Source organism: Entelurus aequoreus, linkage group LG10 (assembly GCF_033978785.1).
Source record: "Entelurus aequoreus isolate RoL-2023_Sb linkage group LG10, RoL_Eaeq_v1.1, whole genome shotgun sequence".
Lineage (NCBI taxonomy): Eukaryota > Metazoa > Chordata > Actinopteri > Syngnathiformes > Syngnathidae > Entelurus > Entelurus aequoreus.
In genome coordinates this window covers 47,594,587-47,617,635 of record NC_084740.1, presented here as the reverse complement: position 1 = coordinate 47,617,635, position 23,049 = coordinate 47,594,587, and the positions used below count along the sequence as shown (strand labels likewise).

Here is a 23,049-nt window from a genome sequence, read left to right as displayed (position 1 = left end):
AATTGTCTTATTTAAACGGGGATAGCAGATCCATTCTATGTGTCATACTTGATCATTTCGCGATATTGCCATATTTTTGCTGAAAGGATTTAGTAGAGAACATCGACGATAAAGTTCGCAACTTTTGGTCGCTGATAAAAAAGCCTTGCCTGTACTGGAAGTAGCGTGACGTCACAGGTTGAAAGGCTCCTCACATCTGCACATTGTTTACACCAGCAGCGAGAGCGATTCGGACCGAGAAAGCGACGATTACCCCATTAATTTGAGCCAGGATGAAAGATTTGTGGATGAGGAAAGTGAGAGTGAAGGATTAGAGTGCAGTGCAGGACGTATCTTTTTTCGCTCTGACCGTAACTTAGGTACAAGGGCTCATTGGATTCCACACTCTCTCCTTTTTCTATTGTGGATCACGGATTTGTATTTTAAACCACCTCGGATGCTATATCCTCTTGAAAATGAGAGTCGAGAACGCGAAATGGACATTCACAGTGACTTTTATCTCCACGACAATACATCGGCGAAGCACTTTAGCTACGGAGCTAACGTGATTAGGGATGATGTTTGATAAGAAATTATCGAGTTCGAGCCTATTATCGAATCCTCTTATCGAACCGATTCCTTATCGATTCTCTTATCGAGTCCAGATAGGTTGTTGTATATGGAAAAAAACACACAATATTTGGTTTAACAAATCACTTCCCATTCTCTACTGCTCGCTACTATAGTATTACCATATCTGAGTTATTGTGCAGAAATGTGGGGAAATAACCACAAATATGCGCTACATTCGTTAACCGTGTTACAAAAAAGATCAATTAGACTGATACATGGTGTTGGATATAGAGAACATACAAACACTTTATTTATTGAGTCAAAAATATTAAAGTTCGATGATTTAGTAAAATTGCAAACAGCTAAAATGATGTTGAATTAAATGATGGAATGGATGAAGTAAAGAAGTTAAACATTGTACTAATATGATCCAGTTTAAGAGGTTGTTCAAATGAATAGTGCTTACAAAGTACAAAGAAGAAGAATTATGAGAAATACTTTCAACCTTATTGAAAATAAGATATTCTTCATTTCAGTATATTAATAATGACTGAATTAATTAATTACATATTACAAAACTGTTGTATATACTAATTCACAGATATTTTATTATAAAAAGGTCAGTAAATGATGTATATATTTGTACGAAGTGGGAAAGGGGTAGGATTAAATAAGCTTTACTTCTTCCTACACCTGTAAAGTGAAATGATATGAAACTGTGATGTATTATGATGTGGTCGGATCATGTTTTGTTTAGTTATGTTCTGTTAATTTTGGACTTCCTTAGTTGTTTTGTGCACTTCGGGGGTTTGTTTTAGTCACCATGGTTACTTATGATTTTCACCTGCCTTGTACGCGCACCTGTTGCTCATCAGAGACTCTATTTAATCCTGCCTTTTCCGGTCACTCGTCGTGGCTTCATTGTTTGCATTTGCAACAGTTACGTTGGCATTCTGGTTTTCGAGCTCATAATTCCTGTGCTAAAGTTACCTTAGCCTCTAGTGTTCCTGTGCTAAGTAAGTTTTTGCTTTAACTTCTCGTGCGAACGGCACGCTTTCCTTTTGTTTCGTTCCTGTCTGTTGTAATGTGTATGATGTATGAGAAATAAATCATCTCCTACCTGCACGCTTTCGTCCGGAGCCGTCAGTTTTGCGTCCCGGGAACGAACCGCAGCACGCTGCACCCCACCGTGACAAATGACTGAGCTACGTGACGTCATTTCTTGTGATGTCTCACGGGGCATTCCTTGTCAGGACGGGATTCGTTCCAAGTGATTCGAATAAAGAACCAACTCTTTTTCTTTACTATAGTGGTCTCGATAACGGGTACCGGTTCTCAAAAAGGGATTTGAGTCCGAGGACTCGGTTATTTTCTTATCGAACAACCGGGAAAACCGGTTTCGAGCATCATCCCTAAACGTGATAGCATCGTGCTTAACTGCAGATAGAAACAGAAGAAATAAGCCCCTGACTGGAAGGATAGACAGAAGATCAACAATACTATTATTACTATTAAACCCTGGACCTGTAAATACACGGTTAATGCTGACCAGCCTGGCGAAGCCTAGCAATGCTATTGCTAACGACACCATTGAAGCTAACTTAGCTACGGGACCTCGACAGAGCTATGCTAAAACATTAGCTCTCCACCTACGCCAGCCCTCATCTGCTCATCAACACCCGTGTTCACCTGCGTTCCAGCGATCGACGGCGCGACGAAGGACTTCACCACGATGATCGGTGCGGTCGGCGGCCCAGAGACGGAGGAAGTCAACCCAGACAGGTGAGGACAGCGGCGGGGCGGCGGACGGCGTTGTAGCTTTCGACGACACCCCGGCCGTCATCAGAGTCGGCAAGAAACACAATTTCCCAACTCGTGGAAACTGGGTTTGTATTTCCCCAAAGTTACGTACGTGACATGCACATAGCGCCACGCACGTACGGGCAAGCGATCAAATGGTTGGAAGCCAAAGCTGTTCTCACGGTAGCGCGTCTGCTATCCAACTCAAAATCCTCCTGGTTGTGTTGCTGTAGCCAGCCGCTAATACACCGATCCCATCTACAGCTTTCTTCTTTGCAGTCTCCTTTGTTAATTGAACAAATTGCAAAAGATTCACCAACACAGATGTCCAGAATACTGTGGAATTATGTGGTGAAAACAGACGACTTAAGCTGGCGACCGTGCTATTCCAAAATGTCTGCTTCAACCCTTGACGTCACGCGCAAACGTCATCATAACGAGACGTTTTCAGCCGGAAGTTTCCCGGGAAATTTAAAATTGCACTTTATAAGTTAACCCGGCCGTATTGGCATAAACTATCAGACTGCGTGGTCGGTAGTAGTGGGTTTCAGTAGGCCTTTAAGAAGTCAGTCAGAATCAACAGGTCCTCCGGAGAAGGCGATGATTATCTTCTGAAGACTTGAAGTCTCTCCTTGATGCTTTTCTCTGGCTCCTCACCTGTCCTCTCCCGGCTCCTTCCTCCCATGATCTCCCAGGCGGAGCGGGACAGCTGATCCAGCAGGCTCTCCCTCGGCGTAATCACGCTGACTGGCAGTCCTCTGTCCTTCATGTCTCTTGTCGCCTCCTTTGCTGTCCGGTACAGCTGCGTGCCGTCCTCATAGAACACTCGTAGTTTGGCCGGGTACGGAGTCTGGAAGCAGATATTTCTTTGCTTTAACACTCGCTTCGCTTCAGCATATTCTTTCCTCTTTTGCAGGACTGCCTGGGGGTAATCCTGGTCAAAGTATATTAGTCTCCCATTCAGAAAAATCTTCTTCTTTTCCCAGGCTTTGCGCATGACCTCTTCTTTCATCCTGTAGTGGAGGAATTTGACTATTATTGACCGCGGCTTGTCTTCTCTGTCTCTGGCGGGTCTTGGCGCCAGTGCACGGTGTGCCCTTTCGATGTCGAGTTGCGTAGTTGCAGGGATCTCCAACATGTCCTGCAGTAGTTTTTCCACAAACTCTGGCATGGACGGTCGCACGGCTCCTTCGGGAACATTGTATATCCTCAAGTTCTCGCGTCGGGATCTCCCTTCATAGTCGAGTAGTTTGTTTTCTTGCTGATGAATGACTTTTATCATGTTGTTCAACACATACTCCACGTTTTGAATCCGGTCCTCCACATTCTCAATTCGCTCCTCTGTGTCTGTTATTTGTTGTTTAATGTTGGTGAGCTCGGATTTAATATCGTTCAGCTGTTCTTTTATGTCGTTTCGGAAGTCCCGAATCTACTCCAGAACTTGGACTAAACCTTCGGCGTCCGCCTCCTTTGAACGAGGGTTAGTGTTAGCACCGCCATCTTGTAGCTTTACAGGTGAGCTGTTCGTGGACACCGAGCTTTCCTCATTTACAGGCTCTGCAACAATATTTCCTCGATTTCCTCTGGTTTTCCCCATTCTTGCCCCTTTTGTTTGTTCAGAGATTATCTAAAAATTTGGCATTTTACGGTCTAACGGGGTGAAATAACTTTTCTCACGAGGGAGATGTTACTCTAAGCTGCCATTCAGCTTGATGACGTCACCAAAACTCCTCAGCCTCAGTTCTATGTTTTTTATGGGTACAGAAAATCATGGAATCATCACTTAAGCCGCATACAGTAGTTCCAGTTGTGGAGATCTTAGACTTGTCAGAAGTAACAACGAGGTCTATGAAGGTTTAAAAGGACTCACTCACCTTGGTAGTTTGCTTAATGAGCTAAGTGAGACAATGTTGGTGGCACAGCTTAGTGAAGGTTTTAAAAATGGGTGCATCCTTTCAGGACATATCTGTGTTCCAGTCCCCAAGAAGATGTAAACCTGTATCAACATGTTTACACAAAACTCACACACTCACCAAATACATTTTACACTGTAATCAAATCTAATTAAAGTTATAATTTCACTTCCTGATTCTGACTTACATGCAACAATAAGTGAAAGTAAACATTTATTTTCAATATACAAAGTAGTCAATCAAATCCAATCCACTTTATTTATATAGCTCATTTAAACAACAAAAATGTTTCCAAAGTGCTGTACAACAATATTAAAAACAATATTAAAAACAATAATCAAATATTATGCTTAGCTCCCCCAATGACTGGATACAAACAATAAATAAATAAATATAGAACCAATATAAAAACAATATAAAATAAATATGATTAAAAACGATTTTAAAGGGAAAAACCAATTAAAACAGTAAATCAAAATTTATAGAGGACAACAGAGGACAGAGGACCACACAACTCACGTAGTGTTAAAAGCCAAAGAATAAAAGTAGGTCTTAAGACGAGACTTAAAACACTCCACTGTGGGAGCAGTTTGAACATGGAGGGGCAGAGTGTTCCAGAGTTTAGGGCCGACCACAGAGAAGGCCCTGTCTCTCCTGGATTTAAGTCTGGTCTTGGGCACCACGAGCTGGAGCTGGCTCTCGGACCTCAGAGCGCGCGTAGGAGTGTAAATTTGGATGAGGTCAGAGATATACTGAGGTGCCAGTCCATGTAAAGCTTTAAAAACAAACAGCAAGGTTTTAAAATCAATTCTAAAATGAACAGGGAGCCAGTGCAAACTCTGAAGAATTGGGGTTATATGCTCGCGTTTCCTGGCCCCTGTTAAAAGTTGTGCTGCCGCGTTCTGGACTAACTGCAACCGGGAGAGAGCTTTTTGGCTAATGCCAGCATGAAGTGCATTGCAGTAGTCCAGGCGACTTGAAATAAAAGCATGTCTTGTTCAAAAAGGTTAAAAGATAAAAACGGGTTTACCTTTACTAAAAGACAAAGATGATAAAAACACGATTTTAAAACGCCATTGACTTGTTTGTCAAGTTTAAAATCGCTGTCTATAGTGACGCCAAGGCTGGTGACTTTGGGACGCACATAATTTTGCAATGGTCCCAAGTCAGTGAGGGCCGGACCAAAAACAGAAATTTCCGTTTTTCCCTCATTCATTATTAAAAAATTCTGGGCTAACCAAGCCTTGACGTCGCATAGACAGTTGAGAAGGGGTGTCAGGGGGCCGTGGCCTTTTGAAATTGGCATATAAATTTGGCAGTCATCTGCATAAAAGTGATAGAACACTCCATGCCTCTTAAAAATCTCTCCAAAAGGGAGACTGTATAGTGAAAACAGGATGGGGCCTAAAATAGATCCCTGGGGGACACACAGTAAAGCGGAGCAGAAGAAGAGGTGGCGTCCCCCAGCCTGACAGAGAAGGACCTCTCTGACAGGTAGGATCTGAACCACTCTAATGCAGTCTCTCAGGCGGTTTAAAATAATTGTGTGGTCGACTGTGTCAAAGGCTGTCTAAAAGCACTAAAATGGCAGAGCTGCTAGAATGAGACATTAAAAGCAAGTCATTAAAAACCTTTAAAAGTGCAGATTCAGTACTGTGCAAAGCTTTGTATCCAGACTAAAATGGATCTAAAGTGCTATTTTCATCTAAAAAAGGCTGCAGTTGCGCCAAAACACATTTCTCCAAAATTTTTGACACAAAAGGTAATTTGGAAATGGGCCGAAAATTTTACAAACTTGTAGGATCAAGACCTGTTTTTTTAATCAAAGGCTCAACAACAGCTCTTTTACAAAAAGAGGGGACACAGGCAGAAATCAAGCTGCTGTTGATGATGTCCCTAACAGACAAGTCAATAGGGTCCCAGATTTCTTTAAAAAAGCGAGGGGTGACTGGGTCTGTGGGACAGGAAGAGGGTTTTAGTTTGTCGACTATTCCTGTAAGCTCAGGAATGGAGACAGGCTCAAACTGACAAAACACAGCCGAGCACTGAGTGACCACATTAAAACTCAATGGAGAACGAGAAAGATTTGCCCGAATAGAAGCAACCTTGTCGTTAAAAAAGGAGAGACATTTTTCACAAGTTTCACTTGTCATCTCCAGTAAAGTGTTTAGATTCGGATTAAGAACATAACTAATAGTTTTAAAAAGAACACGTGGCTTGCTGATACTATTTAAAATTAGGTCTGACAGATATTTTGTTTTCTCAGCTTTAACCACACTTTGATAATTCCGACGGTTTTCTTTTAAAATTTGATAAGAAACTTCCAAGTGATCCCCTTTCCACTTGCGCTCCGCCCTTCGCCACTCACGCCGAGCTGTGCGTGTGGTTTCATTGAGCCAAGGCTCCTGTATTGGCTTTGGACGTATAGCTCTGAGGGGTGCTATACTATCCAGAATCTCAGAACATGTAGAAAGAAAAGAGCACATCAATTGTTCAGTGTCTGCAGAGTGTGGTTTACTCTGCATGGAGACAGTGAATAAAGGGGAGAAGGCGGCTGCAGTGTCAGACATAATAACATGCCCATGACGCACGGCAAGTGGTTTTACATCAGGGTCAAAACTTAAATTAAACATAACAGGACTGTGATCAGAAAACACCGCATCACCAACAACGACATTGTCAACATTAAAACCATAAGACAGTACGAGGTCTAGTGTATGTTCATGTGTGGAACCAGACACAGACTGTACAAAGTTAAATGAGTCAATGACATTCAGGAAGCTCCTGAATAGAGGTTCGTCTGGGCAGCCGGTGTGAATATTAAAACCACCAACAATAAGGACACAATCATATTTGGGCAGGATTTTCCGCCAGAAATTCAGAAAAGTCATTTATAAAGTCTTTGTGTTTCATGGGTGGTCGATAGACGACGGCACACAGGACAGCATCAGAAAGACCCAGTTCAAACATGCTTAGTTCGAAGCTTGAAAAGGAGGATTGCAGGCGGATCTGACGGCATTTAAAGTCATTTTTAAAAACGACTGCTAATCCTCTTCCTTTTCGGCCGGACGACCGCGGAGAATTAAAATACGAGCACTCTGGTGATTCAACACTTGAATTAGTAAAAGAACATAAAGGTAACTGGCTTTCTGTCAGCGTGTTGTAGATGGTCTCCAATTCCTAAAGAGGAATTGTTGATGAAGATACTCCATAGAACACCACATACCGTATTTCCTTGAATAGCCGCAGGGGCGCTAATTAATTTAAAACCTCTTCTCACTCCTGCGGTTACCAAAACCATGCGGAATGAGCAAGCATGCTCTAATTATTTTAAAACCTCTTCTCACTCCGGCGCATACCTTATCATTAAAAACACATTTAATAAAAAAAACGTTATTATGATCTTACCTTTACTTGTAGATGGGTCCATGTGCAGCTGCTTCTGATCAAAGGCAGTCTTTCTCATCTTTCTTCAATTTTAAAAGTCTCTGGAGATATTCCTTTAATTATTACCTCCTGCTTCGATTGAAAGTCCAGTTTAGAAAACGGTTTTATTTTAGATATGTAATCCTCCATGTTAAAAGTGCAAGCAAACAATTGCTGCATGCCTGCTGCTTGTTGTCTTCTTCTGCAGTACCTGTCTCCTGCAGTACTGGTAGTCGCAAGAAGGATCACTAGCGCCCTCTACCTCCTGGAGGCGGGAGTCATTTAATGACTCATATTTGACCCGGCGGAAGTGCCAAGCATGCGCTAATTATTTTGCGAAACGAGTTTGACCCGGCTGTAATTCTAGGCAGGCGAATACTATATTCCCGGCGCCAATTCAAGGAAATACGGTAGTAAAACAGGTTTTTGGTAAAAAGTTCCTTTTGGCCCAGCCAACAAAATGACCACCCAAAAGTATTCTGCATGATAACAAAAACATACCATGAATGTTTTTTTAAGTGATTTTGGAATTAGATTTTTTTTATTTCCATGATATTTAAGTTATGGTAATGACAATCTCAATATTTACAGACTTTACATCAGTGGAGTTAAGAATGCCTCAATTAATGCTGCCTCGTACTTATAAAACTTTTCAAATTGACCCCCATCAAATTTCCAAGTCTGTTTTTGTACTCACTGTACCACTTTTTAATTAATTTTAGGACAAAGGGTGGTATTTCCTGTGTTTTTATTGGTTGTTTTGCTACACACTTTTAACACAACACACAAAAGAACACAACTAATCTCATTGTGTTAAGTGTCAGTCCAACACTATTTATATTCTATCTTTATCTCTTATTTATCTTATTTACTTATTTACCCAACAGACGTCCAGCAGCCCCCCCACATTAAAGAGGAAGAGGAGGATCCAAAGCCCCCCCACATGAAAGAGGAAGAGGAGGATCCACACATGACAGAGGAAGAGGAGGGAGAGTGTGTTGTAGGGCAGGAGGAGGATGATGTCAGCGAGTTTCCACTGACTGTTGTCTCTGTGAAGACTGAAGAGCATGAAGACAAAGCACCTGAGTCCTCACAGCTTCATCACAGTCCAAGTAAGCACATATCATTTTATTCTCAGGGCATTCAATCCATCACAACTGGACTGTTCACTTTGTCTTAGAAGACTCATCCAAGTAGGCTTCATCACTTCATGCTCATACACTTCAAGTCTTAAATCTAATCATTGGAATTTAGAGGGGAACTGCACTTTTTTGGGGGGAATTGTTCTATCGTTCACAATCATAAAAGACACAACAGTGGATATATAAAAAAAAATAAAAAAAATCACATTCTAACTAGGGCTGGGCGATATGGCCTTTTATTAATATCTCTATATTTTTAGGCCATATTGCGATACACCATATATATTTGGATATGTTTAGGCCATGTCACGATACACCATATATATGTGGATCTGTTTAGGCCATGTCACCATACACCAAATATATGTGGATATGTTTAGGCCATGTCACGATACACCATATATATGTGGATATGTTTAGGCCATGTCACGATACACCATATATATGTGGATATGTTTAGTCCATGTCACGATACACCATATATATGTGGATATGTTTAGGCCATGTCACGATACACCATATATATGTGCATATGTTTAGGCCATGTCACGATACACCATATATATGTGCATATGTTTAGGCCATGTCACGATACACCATATATATGTGGATATGTTTAGGCCATGTCACGATACACCATATATATGTGGATATGTTTAGGCCATGTCACCATACACCATATATATGTGGATATGTTTAGGCCATGTCACGATACACCATATATATGTGGATATGTTTAGGCCATGTCACGATACACCATATATATGTGGATATGTTTAGGCCATGTCACAATACACCATATATATGTGGATATGTTTAGGCCATGTCACGATACACCATATATACGTGGATATGTTTAGGCCATGTCACGATACACCATATATACGTGGATATGTTTAGGTCATGTCCCCATACACCATATATATGTGGATATGTTTAGGCCATGTCACGATACACCATATATGTGGATATGTTTAGGCCATGTCACGATACACCATATATATGTGGATATGTTTAGGCCATGTCACGATACACCATATATACGTGGATATGTTTAGGCCATGTCACGATACACCATATATACGTGGATATGTTTAGGTCATGTCCCCATACACCATATATATGTGGATATGTTTAGGCCATGTCACGATACACCATATATGTGGATATGTTTAGGCCATGTCACGATACACCATATATATGTGGATATGTTTAGGCCATGTCACGATACACCATATATACGTGGATATGTTTAGGCCATGTAACGATACACCATATATATGTGGATACGTTTAGGTCATGTCCCCATACACCATATATATGTGGATATGTCTAGGCCATGTCACGATACACCATATATACGTGGATATGTTTAGTCCATGTCACGATACACCATATATATGTGGATATGTTTAGGCCATGTCACGATACATCATATATATGTGGATATGTTTAGTCCATGTCACGATACACCATATATATCTGGATATTTTTCCTTAGCCTTGAATGAACACTTGATGCGTATAATCACAGCAGTATGATGATTCTATTAGTCTACATTAGGGATGTCCCGATCCGATATTTGGATGGGATCGGCCGCTGATATTTGCCAAAAAATGCGTATCGGCAAGGCATGGGAAAATGCCGATCCAGATCCAGTTTTAAAAAAAAGTCCGGTCCGTGTTTTCCAACGCACCGATTTAAATAATACATTCCACTTTTCTGCTGCTCCCTAATTTCCGTCCCGCATTTGCCAGCACACCTTTAACACATCCACAGGTCTGTGTCCTAACCGTCCTAATCGGAAGCGGAGGCCGGTTCATGGTTCCGAAAGGCGAGCGGGAGTTACCGGTAAAAATGTCAGCTTTGTGGGATTATTTTACCCTACAAAACAAAAAAGATGAAGAGGTGGAGTGCAAAACATGCCATAATAAAGTCAAGCGTGGTGGTAAAGTTGTAAGACATTTTCATACAACAAATCTGATCAAGCATTTAGCGAAGTACCACCGTAAAGAATATGAAGAATTTCTAAAGAAAACTGACAAAAAGAAAAAGAAAGGTCCTACCCAACTAACTCTGACAGAAACGTTGGCGAAGCGTGACATACTCCCACTGAACAGTGCTAAAGCCCAGGGGATAACTAGTCATTGCCGAAGAAATAATTCTGGATGATGAGCCGTTATCTCTCGTAAGTAAAGTGGGCTTTCGACGCCTGCGCCACAGCAGCCGATGTTATCCCATCTGTCCGTGTCCTGAGACGCTTTCTAGACAGTGAGAGCGAAGAACACCGAGGGATTCAAACCATGAAGGCCACCTTACTCGATGCGGTGCACACACGTTTTGACCATGTGGAAAGTGAACCCCTCTATGCCGTGGCCACAATGCTAGATCCACGCTACAAAGACAAGTAAGTGCTTTATAATTTTTTGAGCATGTTATAAGCTTCAGTACTATATTGAAAATAGTTTACTCTACAGCTGGCATTTATTTCTTTGTCAGTATTTCAGTAGCCTAAGTTTTCATAGATATAAGGTGATGGGAATGTATTATTATTGTTATTATTATTATTATATTATTATTTATTATTATTGTTATTATTCTTATTTTCCTTCAGTTATATGATGGGTGAGGAAATGAATGTCACTGTTGATCATTTGTGATCTATTTTGTGTGTTACTTGTTGTCATTGAACATTAATATGTGGAGACTGGCTGAAACAATATAAAATAATTGATATACAGTATCTTTATTACATTTTATCCAAATGTTAAAGGCCTACTGAAATGATTTTTTAAAATTTAAACGGGGATAGCAGATCCATTCTATGTGTCATACTTGATCATTTCGCGATATTGCCATATTTTTGCTGAAAGGATTTAGTAGAGAACATCGACGATAAAGTTCGCAACTTTTGGTCGCTGATAAAAAAAGCCTTGCCTGTACCGGAAGTAGCGTGACGTTGCAGGTTGAAGGGCTCCTCACATGTCCCCATTGTTTACACCAGCAGCGAGAGCGATTTGGACCGAGAAAGCGACGATTACCCCATTAATTTGAGCGAGGATGAAAGATTTGTGGATGAGGAACATGAGAGTGAAGGACTAGAGTGCAGTGCAGGATGTATCTTTTTTCACTCTGACCGTAACTTAGGTACAAGCTGGCTCATTGGATTCCACACTTTCTCCTTTTTCTATTGTGGATCACAGATTTGTATTTTAAACCACCTCGGATACTATATCCTCTTGAAAATGAGAGTCGAGAACGCGAAATGGACATTCACAGTGACTTTTATCTCCACGACAATACATCGGTGAAGCACTTTAGTTACGGAGCTAACGTGATAGCATTGTGCTTAAATGCAGATAGAAACAAAAGAAATAAGTTCCTGACTGGAAGGATAGACAGAAGATCAACAATACTACTATCAGGAGACACTGAACCAAACACTGGACCTGTAACCACACGGTTAATGCTGTGCCGCCTGTCGAAGCCTAGCAATGCTGTTGCTAACAACGCCATTGAAGCTAACTTAGCTACGGGACCTCGTCAGAGCTATGATAAAAACATTAGCGCTCCACCTACGCCAGCCCTCATCTGCTCATCAACACCCATGCTCACCTGCGTTCCAGCGATCGACGAAGGACTTTACCCGATCATCTATGCGGTCGGCGGCTAGCGTCGGATAGTGCGTCTGCTATCCAACTCAAAGTCCTCCTGGTCGTGTTGCTGCAGCCAGCCGCCAATACACCGATCCCACCTACAGCTTTCTTCTTTGCAGTCTTCATTGTTCATTAAACAAATTGCAAAAGGTTCACCAACACAGATGTCGAGAATACTGTATTTTTTGCGATGAAAACAGAGCTGTTTGTATTGGATACGATGGTGTCCGAATACTTCCGTTTCAACCATTGACGTCATCCGCATACGTCATCATACCTAGACGTTTTCAAGCGGAAGTTTCCCGGGAAATTTAAAATTGCACTTTATAAGTTAACCCGGCCGTATAGGCATGTGTTGCAATGTTAAGATTTCATCGATATATAAACTATCAGACTGTGTGGTCGGTAGTAGTGGCTTTCAGTAGGCCTTTAAGGTTCTTCACTAATGCTACCAACCTGGATCAGGCAAAGGAGGCACTAAAGGTAGAGGTGATGAAAATGGAACAAGAACTGAAGACCATGCCCTCTGGAGAAGGTGTGGCTGAGGCTGAGACAGCAAGGCAAACACCAGGACTGGAGGCTGGAAGCTCAACCAGCAACCTCGGCAGCTACTTTGACGAGATACTGGAGGAGAGCTGCACAGCAGGTCCATCTGAGCAGCAGATCACCCCAGGGGCACTGTTTCAGTTGGAGAGCTACCTCAGTGAGCCTCCAGCTGGGCGTAAGAGCAATCCTTTTCACTACTGGAGAGACAATCAGTCTCGACTACCCGCCCTGGCAGCAACAGCAGCCAAGTTCCTCAGTGCTCCTTGCACCACTGTTGAGAGTGAGAGGCTTTTTAGCACAGCCTCACTCATCATTGATTAACACAGGAGCAGGCTGACACCTGAGCATCTTGAAGTGCTCGTCTTTGTTAAAAAGAATCTCCCCATTATGCTCGGACTGCAGTCAGGGGGGGGCGAACAATTGAATGGAGTGTGTAGATAGTTTTTTGTTATTTTTAAGTTTACACTTGTTCAAGAGCAAGTATTGATGCTGAGTTATAGACATTTTATCCCACTCAGGTTGTGTGTTTTGCTTTTTTTAATAATGTTTACAGCATTATTTGCACTTTATACTGTTCAATGATGCCATTTCTGTTTGTCATGTATAATTGTGTCTATTTTGTGTTTATCCTTGAATAAACAGGTCAGTTTCTTGTTACCAACCTTTGTGTATTATTCAAACTCACCTAATTCAGCTGGCTAGTTGTTATCAAGAGTACTAAAACCCTTTTCAACATGAATCACAACTAAGTAGGCTAAATAACTTTAAAATTTAATACATGCTCGGATAGGCCAGTATCGGCCAGTATCGGTATCGGATCGGAAGTGCAAAAACAACATCGGTATCGGATCGGAAGTGCAAAAACCTGGATCGGGACATCCCTAGTCTACATTAAAACATTCTTCTTCATACTGCATTAATATATGCTACCTTTGAACTTTCATGCAGAGAGGGAAATCACAACTAAGTCAATTTAGCAAAAGTGTATTTATTAAACAGTTATTAAGCAGTGGCACAAACATTCATGTCATTTCAAAACAGAAAGTGCAAGATTGTCAAAGACATTTTAAAACAAGCTATTAGTGCACTTTTGTGCATGATGTCACTAAGATGACATATCAAAACAACACTCAATTAAAGTGCACTTTTCTTACAGAACGCCACTACAGTAGTTTAAAACAAATAAATTGCACTTTTGTGCATGATGTCACACAAGATATTTCAATAAGTGTCAAATAAAAATGAGCTGCATAATAGGACATCAAATAGTGTATGTCCTTCACTATGTGGTAGGTTCCTGCGGACGTTATCTCCTTCTGTTGTTGACTATTTGTTTCATACGGTGTTGATGTGGAAATGGTTGCTTGGGCATTTTGTGGGTGTGGCACCGAATGGAGATGTTGACATGTAGAGTTTCAAGCACTCCTCATTCTCTAGCGGGTGACTTTTCAAATAATGCTACATTAGCAGTGCTGCTACTTTTTGTAGCAACGCTTTTGCCGCATACTTGTTCACCATCTACCCGCTTGAAGCCAAACCACCACCAGATGATGGACTCACTGCTGTTTGTCTTGGGAATTAATTATTCCTTCATTTGTTACCAGATTGGCACCTTCTTTCTCTCGTATTACCACTAGCACCACAGCTAACGTTACCATGCCGCTACCTGTCTCCTTCGTGAGAGCGTATGACGTTGCACACGTGACAGTATGTGACGTATGTAAGAAGTTGCGCTTGTTTTATGTCTCTGTGAGAAGGAGAGACAAGAAAGAGTGAGAAGAGCCTGTAGTGTAATGCCTGCAGCTAAAAGCAACTGCGTGAGAACATATACTCCAATATGACGATATAGTCCATTTCTATATCGCACAGAGACAAACCCACGATATTTCGAGTATATTCGATATCGCGCCCAGACCTAATTCTAACTCATAAATGTAAATAAACGTCCACTTGCAATGGAGCCAATGGGAGGTCCTCTATACCCATCCAAAAAGTGCCAACAATACTCCATTTACATTTTGTGGCTTGAATAGCAAGCAAGTATTAGTGATATTGTTATACTGTAAGTGCTAACGCAGACAAACTATTTATAGCTTGTGTGTCTATGTTGACATCACCGGCTGGTGAGCTCCTTCCTCGCCTTGGTGCTGGTGAAAGATTATTCCAGATCATGAATCGTGCCTCTCGCCTGGATAGTAGAAGGATGAGGACGTACTCTCACAAGTTGGTACCATTTGACAGCCAATTTAGACCCGGCAATGGCAAACAACACGAAAAGACGCTTGGCTTCACCCCCCTTTTCCGTGCTAGGATTATGAATCTTTCTTTATCTAGACGAGAATATAACAACATTCTATCAGTCTGCGTCATAGTGACAACACACCTTGTATAGTAAGTGATGTTTTATTATGTTTGTTGGCTCTTATGAAGTCTGCATTGTAGAGCTGCAGCTATCGAATATTTTAGTAATCGAGTATTCTATAAAAAATCCCGATCGATTAATCGAGTAATTGATTAAATCATATTTTTGCTTAAAAAAAAGATGTATGTTTTGTCATGTTTTGTCAGCTTCTCAGGCAAACCATATTGTTGATCATATCGGCTGTACAAATTTACTTTACAAAAGAGAAGTGTGGGATACTTCTCTTGTTGCCTTATTTGTATTTTGACTTTATTAAATTGATTTATCTTATTATTTGGTGCAGCCGCAGTTCCATGATTGACTTTTTAGTTGTGTCATCGGATTTGCGGCCTCATGTTTTGGACACTCGGGTGAAGAGAGGGGCGGAGCTTTCTACCGATCACCACCTGGTGGTGAGCTGCCTCCGATGGAGGGGGAGGATGCAGACGGACCTGGCAGGCCCAAACGCATAGTGACGGTCTGCTGGGAACGTCCAGCAGAGTCTCCTGTCAGAGAGAGTTTCAATTACCACCTCCGGAAGAACTTTGAACATGTCACGAGGGAGGCACTGGATATTGAGTCCGAGTGGACCATGTTCCGTGCCTCTATTGTCGAGGCGGCTGATTGGAGATGTGGCCTCAAGGTGGTTGGTGCCTGTCGTGGCGGTAATGCTAGAACCCACTGGTGGACACCAGCAGTGAGGGATGCCGTCAAGCTGAAGAAAGAGTCCTATCGGGTCCTTTTGGCTCATGGGACTCTAGAGGCAGCGGACAGGTACCGACAGGCCGAGCGAAGTGCGGCTTCAGCGGTCGCGGAGGCAAAAACTTGGACATGGGAGGAGTTTGGGGAAGCCATGGAAAACGACTTCCGGACGGCTTCGAAGCGATTCTGGTCCACCATCCGCCGTTCAGGGGGGGGGTGAAGCAGTGCATTGTCAACACCGTGTATGGTGAGGATGGTGTGCTGCTGACCTCTACTGCGGCTGTTGTGGATCGGTGGAGGGAATACTTCGAAGACCTCCTCAATCCCACCAACACATCTTCCTATGAGGAAGCAGTGCCTGGGGTATCTGTGGTGGGCTCTCCTATTTCTGGGGCTGAGGTTGCTGAGGTAGTTAAAAAGCTCCTCGGTGGCAAGGCCCCGGGGGTGGATGAGATCCGCCCAGAGTTCCTTAAGGCTCTGGATGCTGTGGGGCTGTCTTGGTTGACAAGACTCTGCAACATCGCATGGACATCGGGGGTGGTACCTCTGGATTGGCAGACCGGGGTGGTGGTTCCTCTCTTTAAGAAGGGGAACCGGAGGGTGTGTTCCAACTATCGTGGGATCACACTCCTCAGCCTTCCCGGTAAGGTCTATTCAGGTGTACTGGAGAGGAGGCTATGCCGGATAGTTGAACCTCGAATTCCGAAGGAACAGTGTGGTTTTCGTCCTGGTCGTGGAATGGTAGACCAGCTCTATACTCTTGGCAGGGTCCTTGAGGGTGCATGGGAGTTTGCCCAACCAGTCTACATGTGCTTTGTGGACTTGGGGAAGGCATTTGACCGTGTCCCCCGGGAAGTCCTGTGGGGAGTGCTCAGAGAGTATGGGGTATCGGACTGTCTGATTGTGGCGGTCCGCTCCCTGTATGATCAGTGTCAGAGCTTGGTCCGCATTGCCTGCAGTAAGTCGGACACATTTCCAGTGAGGGTTGGACTCCGCCAAGGCTGCCCTTTGTCACCGATTCTGTTCATAACTTTTATGGGCAGAATTTCTAGGCGCAGTCAGGGCGTTGAGGGGATCCGGTTTGGCGGCTGCAGGATTAGGTCTCTGCTTTTTGCAGATGATGTGGTCCTGATGGCTTCAACTGACCAGGATCTTCAGCTCTCACTCGGTTCGCAGCCGAGTGTGAAGCGACTGGGATGAGAATCAGCACCTCCAGCAGTCCATGGTTCTCGCCCGGGAAAGGGTGGAGTTCCATCTCCAGGTTTGGGAGGAGATCTTGCCCCAAGGGGAGGAGTTCAAGTACCTAGGAGTCTTGCTCACGAGTGGGGGAAGAGTGGATCGTGAGATCGACAGACGGATCGGTGCGGCGTCTTCAGTAATGCGGAGACTGTATCGATCCGTTGTGGTGAAGAAGAAGCTGAGCCGGAAGGCAAAGCTCTCAATTTACCGGTTGATCTACGTTCCCATCCTCACCTATGGTCATGAACTTTGGTTTATGACCGAAAGGACAAGATCACGGGTACAAGCGGCCGAAATGAGTTTCCTCCGTCGGATGGATGGATATTTTTGCTTAAAAAATATATATATATATATATATTATGTCCGGTCCAGTTTCTCAGGCAAACCATATTGTTGATGGAGATGCCGATATCGGCTGTACAAATTTACTTTACAAAAGAGAAGTGTGGGATACTTCTCTTGTTGCCTTATTTGTATTTTGACTTGATTAAATAGATTTATATTATCATTTGGTGCAGCCTGGCCGGAGCAATATTTTTGCTTAATTAAGGTTTAATTATACATGTTAAGATGTGCCCTCTATTATTGCATTTGTCCTAATTGTCTTTTATTTCCTAAACACCTGTTTTCATTATTGAAGGCTGACATGCACAGCTGAAATGCATGCCAATTTGTGTGTGCTAATAAAAACAGGTGCGCTCACAGCCCTATGTGCTGTGTGGTGTGATCACATAAAAAAGTAATTGTCTCTCATGCGTTTTTGATTATTATTATACGGTGCTGTTTAAATGGTTGTTTCTCCACGCAAATCCGCTGAGCTGTTTTCAACCTACCAACAATACATAAACAATATAAAAAAGACAAACCACTTAATAATGACGACAACAGTTTTACATTTTAAGAATGCAATACAGTTCATTGCATTCTTTGCTTGCATAATAGTAATCAATGTTCATTTTGCCATCATAACATTTTTGATATGAAAACACACATATATATATATATATATATATATATATATACAATTATTTCAAAATTAATATGAGAAAGTTAAAATAAAACTATATTCTTAGCATCAAAAATAAAACAAGAACAGTTTTCATTATATCAAAAATAAAAAGTGGATTAGGTAGTGCCTTTAATACTGCATTTGAAATTTGAAACCAGTGGTGAGTCACCACCAAGCAAAAACCGCGCATGCTCAGAAAAGTAGCTTCAGATTTACTGCCCGTCCGAGCACCCACTGGCAGAAATGTAGATCGGCGCCTAACCTATAGAGACTATAGTGGGCGGAAGTGCAAGATATCCAAGTAGCATGTGGTTGCATGACTTGAATAACCTGAATAAGAAAAAAAAACTGGATGGCTCTGGATAAAATAATTTGGTTTATGCCCTTAAAGTCTTCCTGTGTCCAAAGACTAATTTCCTGTAAACAATCACAAAATCATCATAATATATATAATACAAACAATTGATCAAACCACTGTATCGACCTTATACTGATATTATACTTAGTATTGTTACTGTCATTTTTTGTATCGATCGGACCACATTTTTTTAAATTTAAGAGGGTTTCTGTGGGTCATTAAAAAGCATTAAAGGCATTGAATGGACTTTGCATAAATTAAGGCCTTAAATGGTATTAAAAAGCATTACATTTTAGGCCATATTGCCCACCCCTCGTAAAGAGTGGTCTTCTTTTCCTGTGAATAATGTTGTAAAGAGCAGTGTGTTTGTTTTCAGGCCAATTCGTACATTAACTTGTTATTTTAAGTACATGTAAACTTACTGAATGCCACATGTGACTGAGCAAATCTGGACATTTTTCAAGCATGTTTGTCATTTTGTGTCCTGCAGACGTCTGTAAAGAACAACTTCTGCCTGAAAAACAGGAGAGTAGCTCCAGGATGTTGAAGGAGGATCCACCAAAGAGGAAAACCAGACACCACGGACCCTCTGGCTTCTCCTTTTCCTCTTTGACACAGACCCTTTGCTGTAAAAAGAAAGAGGAAGACTCACTGACCCCCCACATTAAAGAGGAAGAGGAGGAACACAGCATCAGTCAGGAGGGAGATCATCTTGAAGGACTGGTGGAGTTCCCAGTGACTGGTGTCCCTGTGAAGAGTGAAGATGATGAGGTCAAAGGTGAGAGTGAGGAGAAGAGAAGCAGCAGCTCAACACAACACATGACAACAGAAGCTGATGGAGACCACTGTGGAGGATCACAAGCAGACAAGATCTTAGCTCCACTATCAGATAGTGAGGACACAACGTCACACTCTCCTGACACTGATGATGAACACTCTAAAGATGATAAGACATGTCACACTGACAACACTCACTTCACATGTTCTCACTGTCACACAACTTTTAATCGCCGCGGTAATCTAAAAGTACACATGAGAACACACACTGGAGAAAAAACTTTTATCTGTTCAATCTGTAGTAAAGGTTTTGTAGAAAGTCACAAATTGAAAATACACATGAAAACACACACTGGTGAAAAACCTTTTTTTTGTTCAATCTGTGGTAAAGGTTTTACACAAAGTCAATCTTTGAAAAAACACATGAGAACACACACTGGTGAAACACCTTTTTCTTGTTCAATCTGTGGTAAAGGTTTTACACAAAGTCAATCTTTGAAAATACACATGAGAACACACACTGGTGAAAAACCTTTTTCTTGTTCAATCTGTGGTAAAGGTTTTGCACAAAGTCAATCTTTGAAAATACACATGAGAGCACACACTGGTGAAAAACCCTTTTCCTGTTCAAACTGTGGTAAAGGTTTTACACAAAGTCAATATTTGAAAGTACACATGAGAAGACACACTGGAGAAGAACCTTTTTTCTGTTCAACCTGTGGTAAAGGTTTTACACAAAGTCAAAAATTGAAAAGACACATGAGAACACACACTGGTGAAAAACCCTTTTCCTGTTCAACCTGTGGTAAAGGTTTTACACAAAGTCAAGATGTGAAAGTACACATGAGAACACACACTGGTGAAAAACCTTTTTCCTGTTCAACCTGTGGTAAAGGTTTTACACAAAGTCCATATTTGAAAATACACATGAGAACACACACTGGTGAAAAACCTTTTTCCTGTTCAACATGTGGTAAAGGTTTTACACAAAGTTCCTATTTGAAAGTACACATGAAAACACACACTGGTGAAAAACCTTTTCCTTGTTCAATCTGTGGTAAAGGTTTTACACAAAATCAATGTTTGAAAATACACATGAGATTACACACTGGTGAAACACCTGTTTCTTGTTCAATCTGTGGTAAAGGTTTTACACAAAGTCAAAATTTGAAAATACACCTGAGAGCACACACTGGTGAAAAACCTTTTTCTTGTTCAATCTGTGGTAAAGGTTTTACAACAAGTCAATCTTTGAAAATACACATGAGAGCACACACTGGTGAAAAACCCTTTTCCTGTTCAAACTGTGGTAAAGGTTTTACAACAAGTCAACATTTGAAAGTACACATGAGAAGACACACTGGAGAAAAACCTTTTTTCTGTTCAACCTGTGGTCAAAGTTTTACACATAGTCAATCTTTGAAAACACACATGAGAGCACACACTGGTGAAAAACCTTTTCCCTGTTCAACCTGTGGTAAAGGTTTTACACAAAGTAAAAATTTGAAAGTACACATGAGAACACACACTGGTGAAAAACCATTTTCCTGTTCAACCTGTGCTAAAGGTTTTAAACTAAGTCAAGATTTGAAAGTACACATAAGAACACACACTGGTGAAAACCCTTTTTCCTGTACAACCTGTGGTAAAGGTTTTACACATAGTCAATATTTGAAAGTACACATGAGAACACACACTGGTGAAAAACCTTTTTCCTGTTCAACCTGTGGTAAAGGTTTTACACGAAGTCAACATTTGAAAGTACACATGAGAACACACACTGGTGTAAAACCTTTTTCCTGTTCAACCTGTGGTAAAGGTTTTACACAAAGTCAACATATGAAAGCACACATGAGAAGACACACCGGAGAGAAAGTGTTGAGTTGCAGTGTGTGTGGTGAAAGATTCTCTTATAAGTACCAGTGTAAGAAACACAAGTGTGCTGGTGAGAACAGCAGCAGCAAATGAAGATGCAGGGTTTGAAATAAACTGTCAAGACTTTAATGTTGACTTTCTAACAACATCAGCACATATAACATGTGTGACATCATTGTTGTTTGTGTAACTATCTCTTTAAAATGCTTTTACATTTATAGATTAGATCGTTTGAAATATGGAAGTTTTACATATTTGTATTTCTAATTGTTAATAATCCCATAGATTAGCCCCTATTTATAATATACATATTTACTGGTTCACATCTGAAACATCTTATTATTATCATATTATTATTTACTTTATACATCATTTGAACACTTGTCTTTTATACAATTTTAAAATGTGTGACTTTATGAATTATTCGTTGGGTCTCTATAATCCATTTTAGTAATGATCTTTATTACTCTTTTTTTGTAATATGATGATTGTGTTGTGATTGTTTTATATGTATGTCCCCAGACCTTTAAGCAATATAAAAGTGAGAGAAAATGGCTGAATTGTTTGTGGAAGGAAGTTTTATTTTATTTTTTTACAAATTTACATTTGTGGATTAAACAAAAATGTCCATTATCGGGTTTTAAACATTTTTAATGTACGGTTTCTTTTTAAACATCCCCAACACAACATCAATATCAATCAAAGTTCGGAGTGTCAGGCAAAAGCCAATATTGTACATCACCCCACAGACATTTACTTTGCATACTGTAGGAGCCAAATGTCCTTATTTGTTTATATTGTTTTTATTTTGTTTTCTGTAATTGATTGCTGGCCTCTGTTCATGCTGAAATTCCTTTTCGGCAAATTGCTCCGCCCACTTCCTCTTGAGAACCAGGAAGTGTTGACAGGGATGGGACCATTGCTATGGTGCGGTTGCCTTGGTAACATCATTTAATTGGGTTCAGGTGGGAGTGTAGCCGGGACGGGTCTGCGGGGTCCCGACTACGCTGTTCGTGTGTAGTACTCTGCGTTCATTCAATGACATGGGACACGGGGCTGCTTCAACTTCTCACATTCAACTTTATTCCTGCATGACGGTGACATGAAACACAATGTGAGTGCAATGGTCATCTCCTTTCCACATAACTCCTCTATCTGTTACAGGAGCACTCAGGGGGGGATTGCATGGAGGACACAAACAGTTTTCGGCCATGTGTGCCGTGACAATGTTCCATTCAAGGTCAGCATACATTATGTTCTATAGCCTACATTTCATTTCATTTGCATAGCTTAAAATAAAGGGATTGTCATATCCAAACATATTTACACAGTACTGGACATTCAATCATTTGCACGCGTCAAACTAGTCAACACAGTCACCCTCAGTATCAGCTTAAAGGTAAAGGCTGTACAACTACCATAACTCAACCTGTACTACTACCATAAGTCAACTTAAAGGCCTACTGAAATGATTTTTTTTTTTATTTAAACGGGGATAGCAGATCCATTCTATGTGTCATACTTTAAAATTTCGCGATATTGCCATATTTTTGCTGAAAGGATTTAGTAGAGAATATCGACGATAAAGTTCGCAACTTTTGGTCGCTGATTAAAAAAGCCTTGCCTGTACCGGAAGTAGCGTGACGTCACAGG

General features: G+C 41.3%; 1 protein-coding gene across 3 annotated transcripts in view; it reads left to right on the top strand.

Moving 5' to 3' along the window:
* Window positions 1-22,693, top strand: part of LOC133658692 (zinc finger protein 271-like) — a 43,749-nt gene extending 21,056 nt beyond the window's left edge. For 2 of the 3 annotated variants that reach the window (XM_062061007.1, XM_062061006.1), the window contains exons 3-4: window positions 8,579-8,803; window positions 19,235-22,130. In XM_062061007.1, the coding sequence (XP_061916991.1) occupies window positions 8,579-8,803; window positions 19,235-21,489 (2,480 nt within the window). In that variant the 3' untranslated portion in view covers window positions 21,490-22,130. Of the gene's footprint in view, window positions 1-8,578; window positions 8,804-19,234; window positions 22,131-22,560 lie in introns of those variants that run through there. The other variant, XM_062061008.1, reaches the window with a different exon arrangement.
* Window positions 22,694-23,049: the final 356 nt, after the last annotated feature.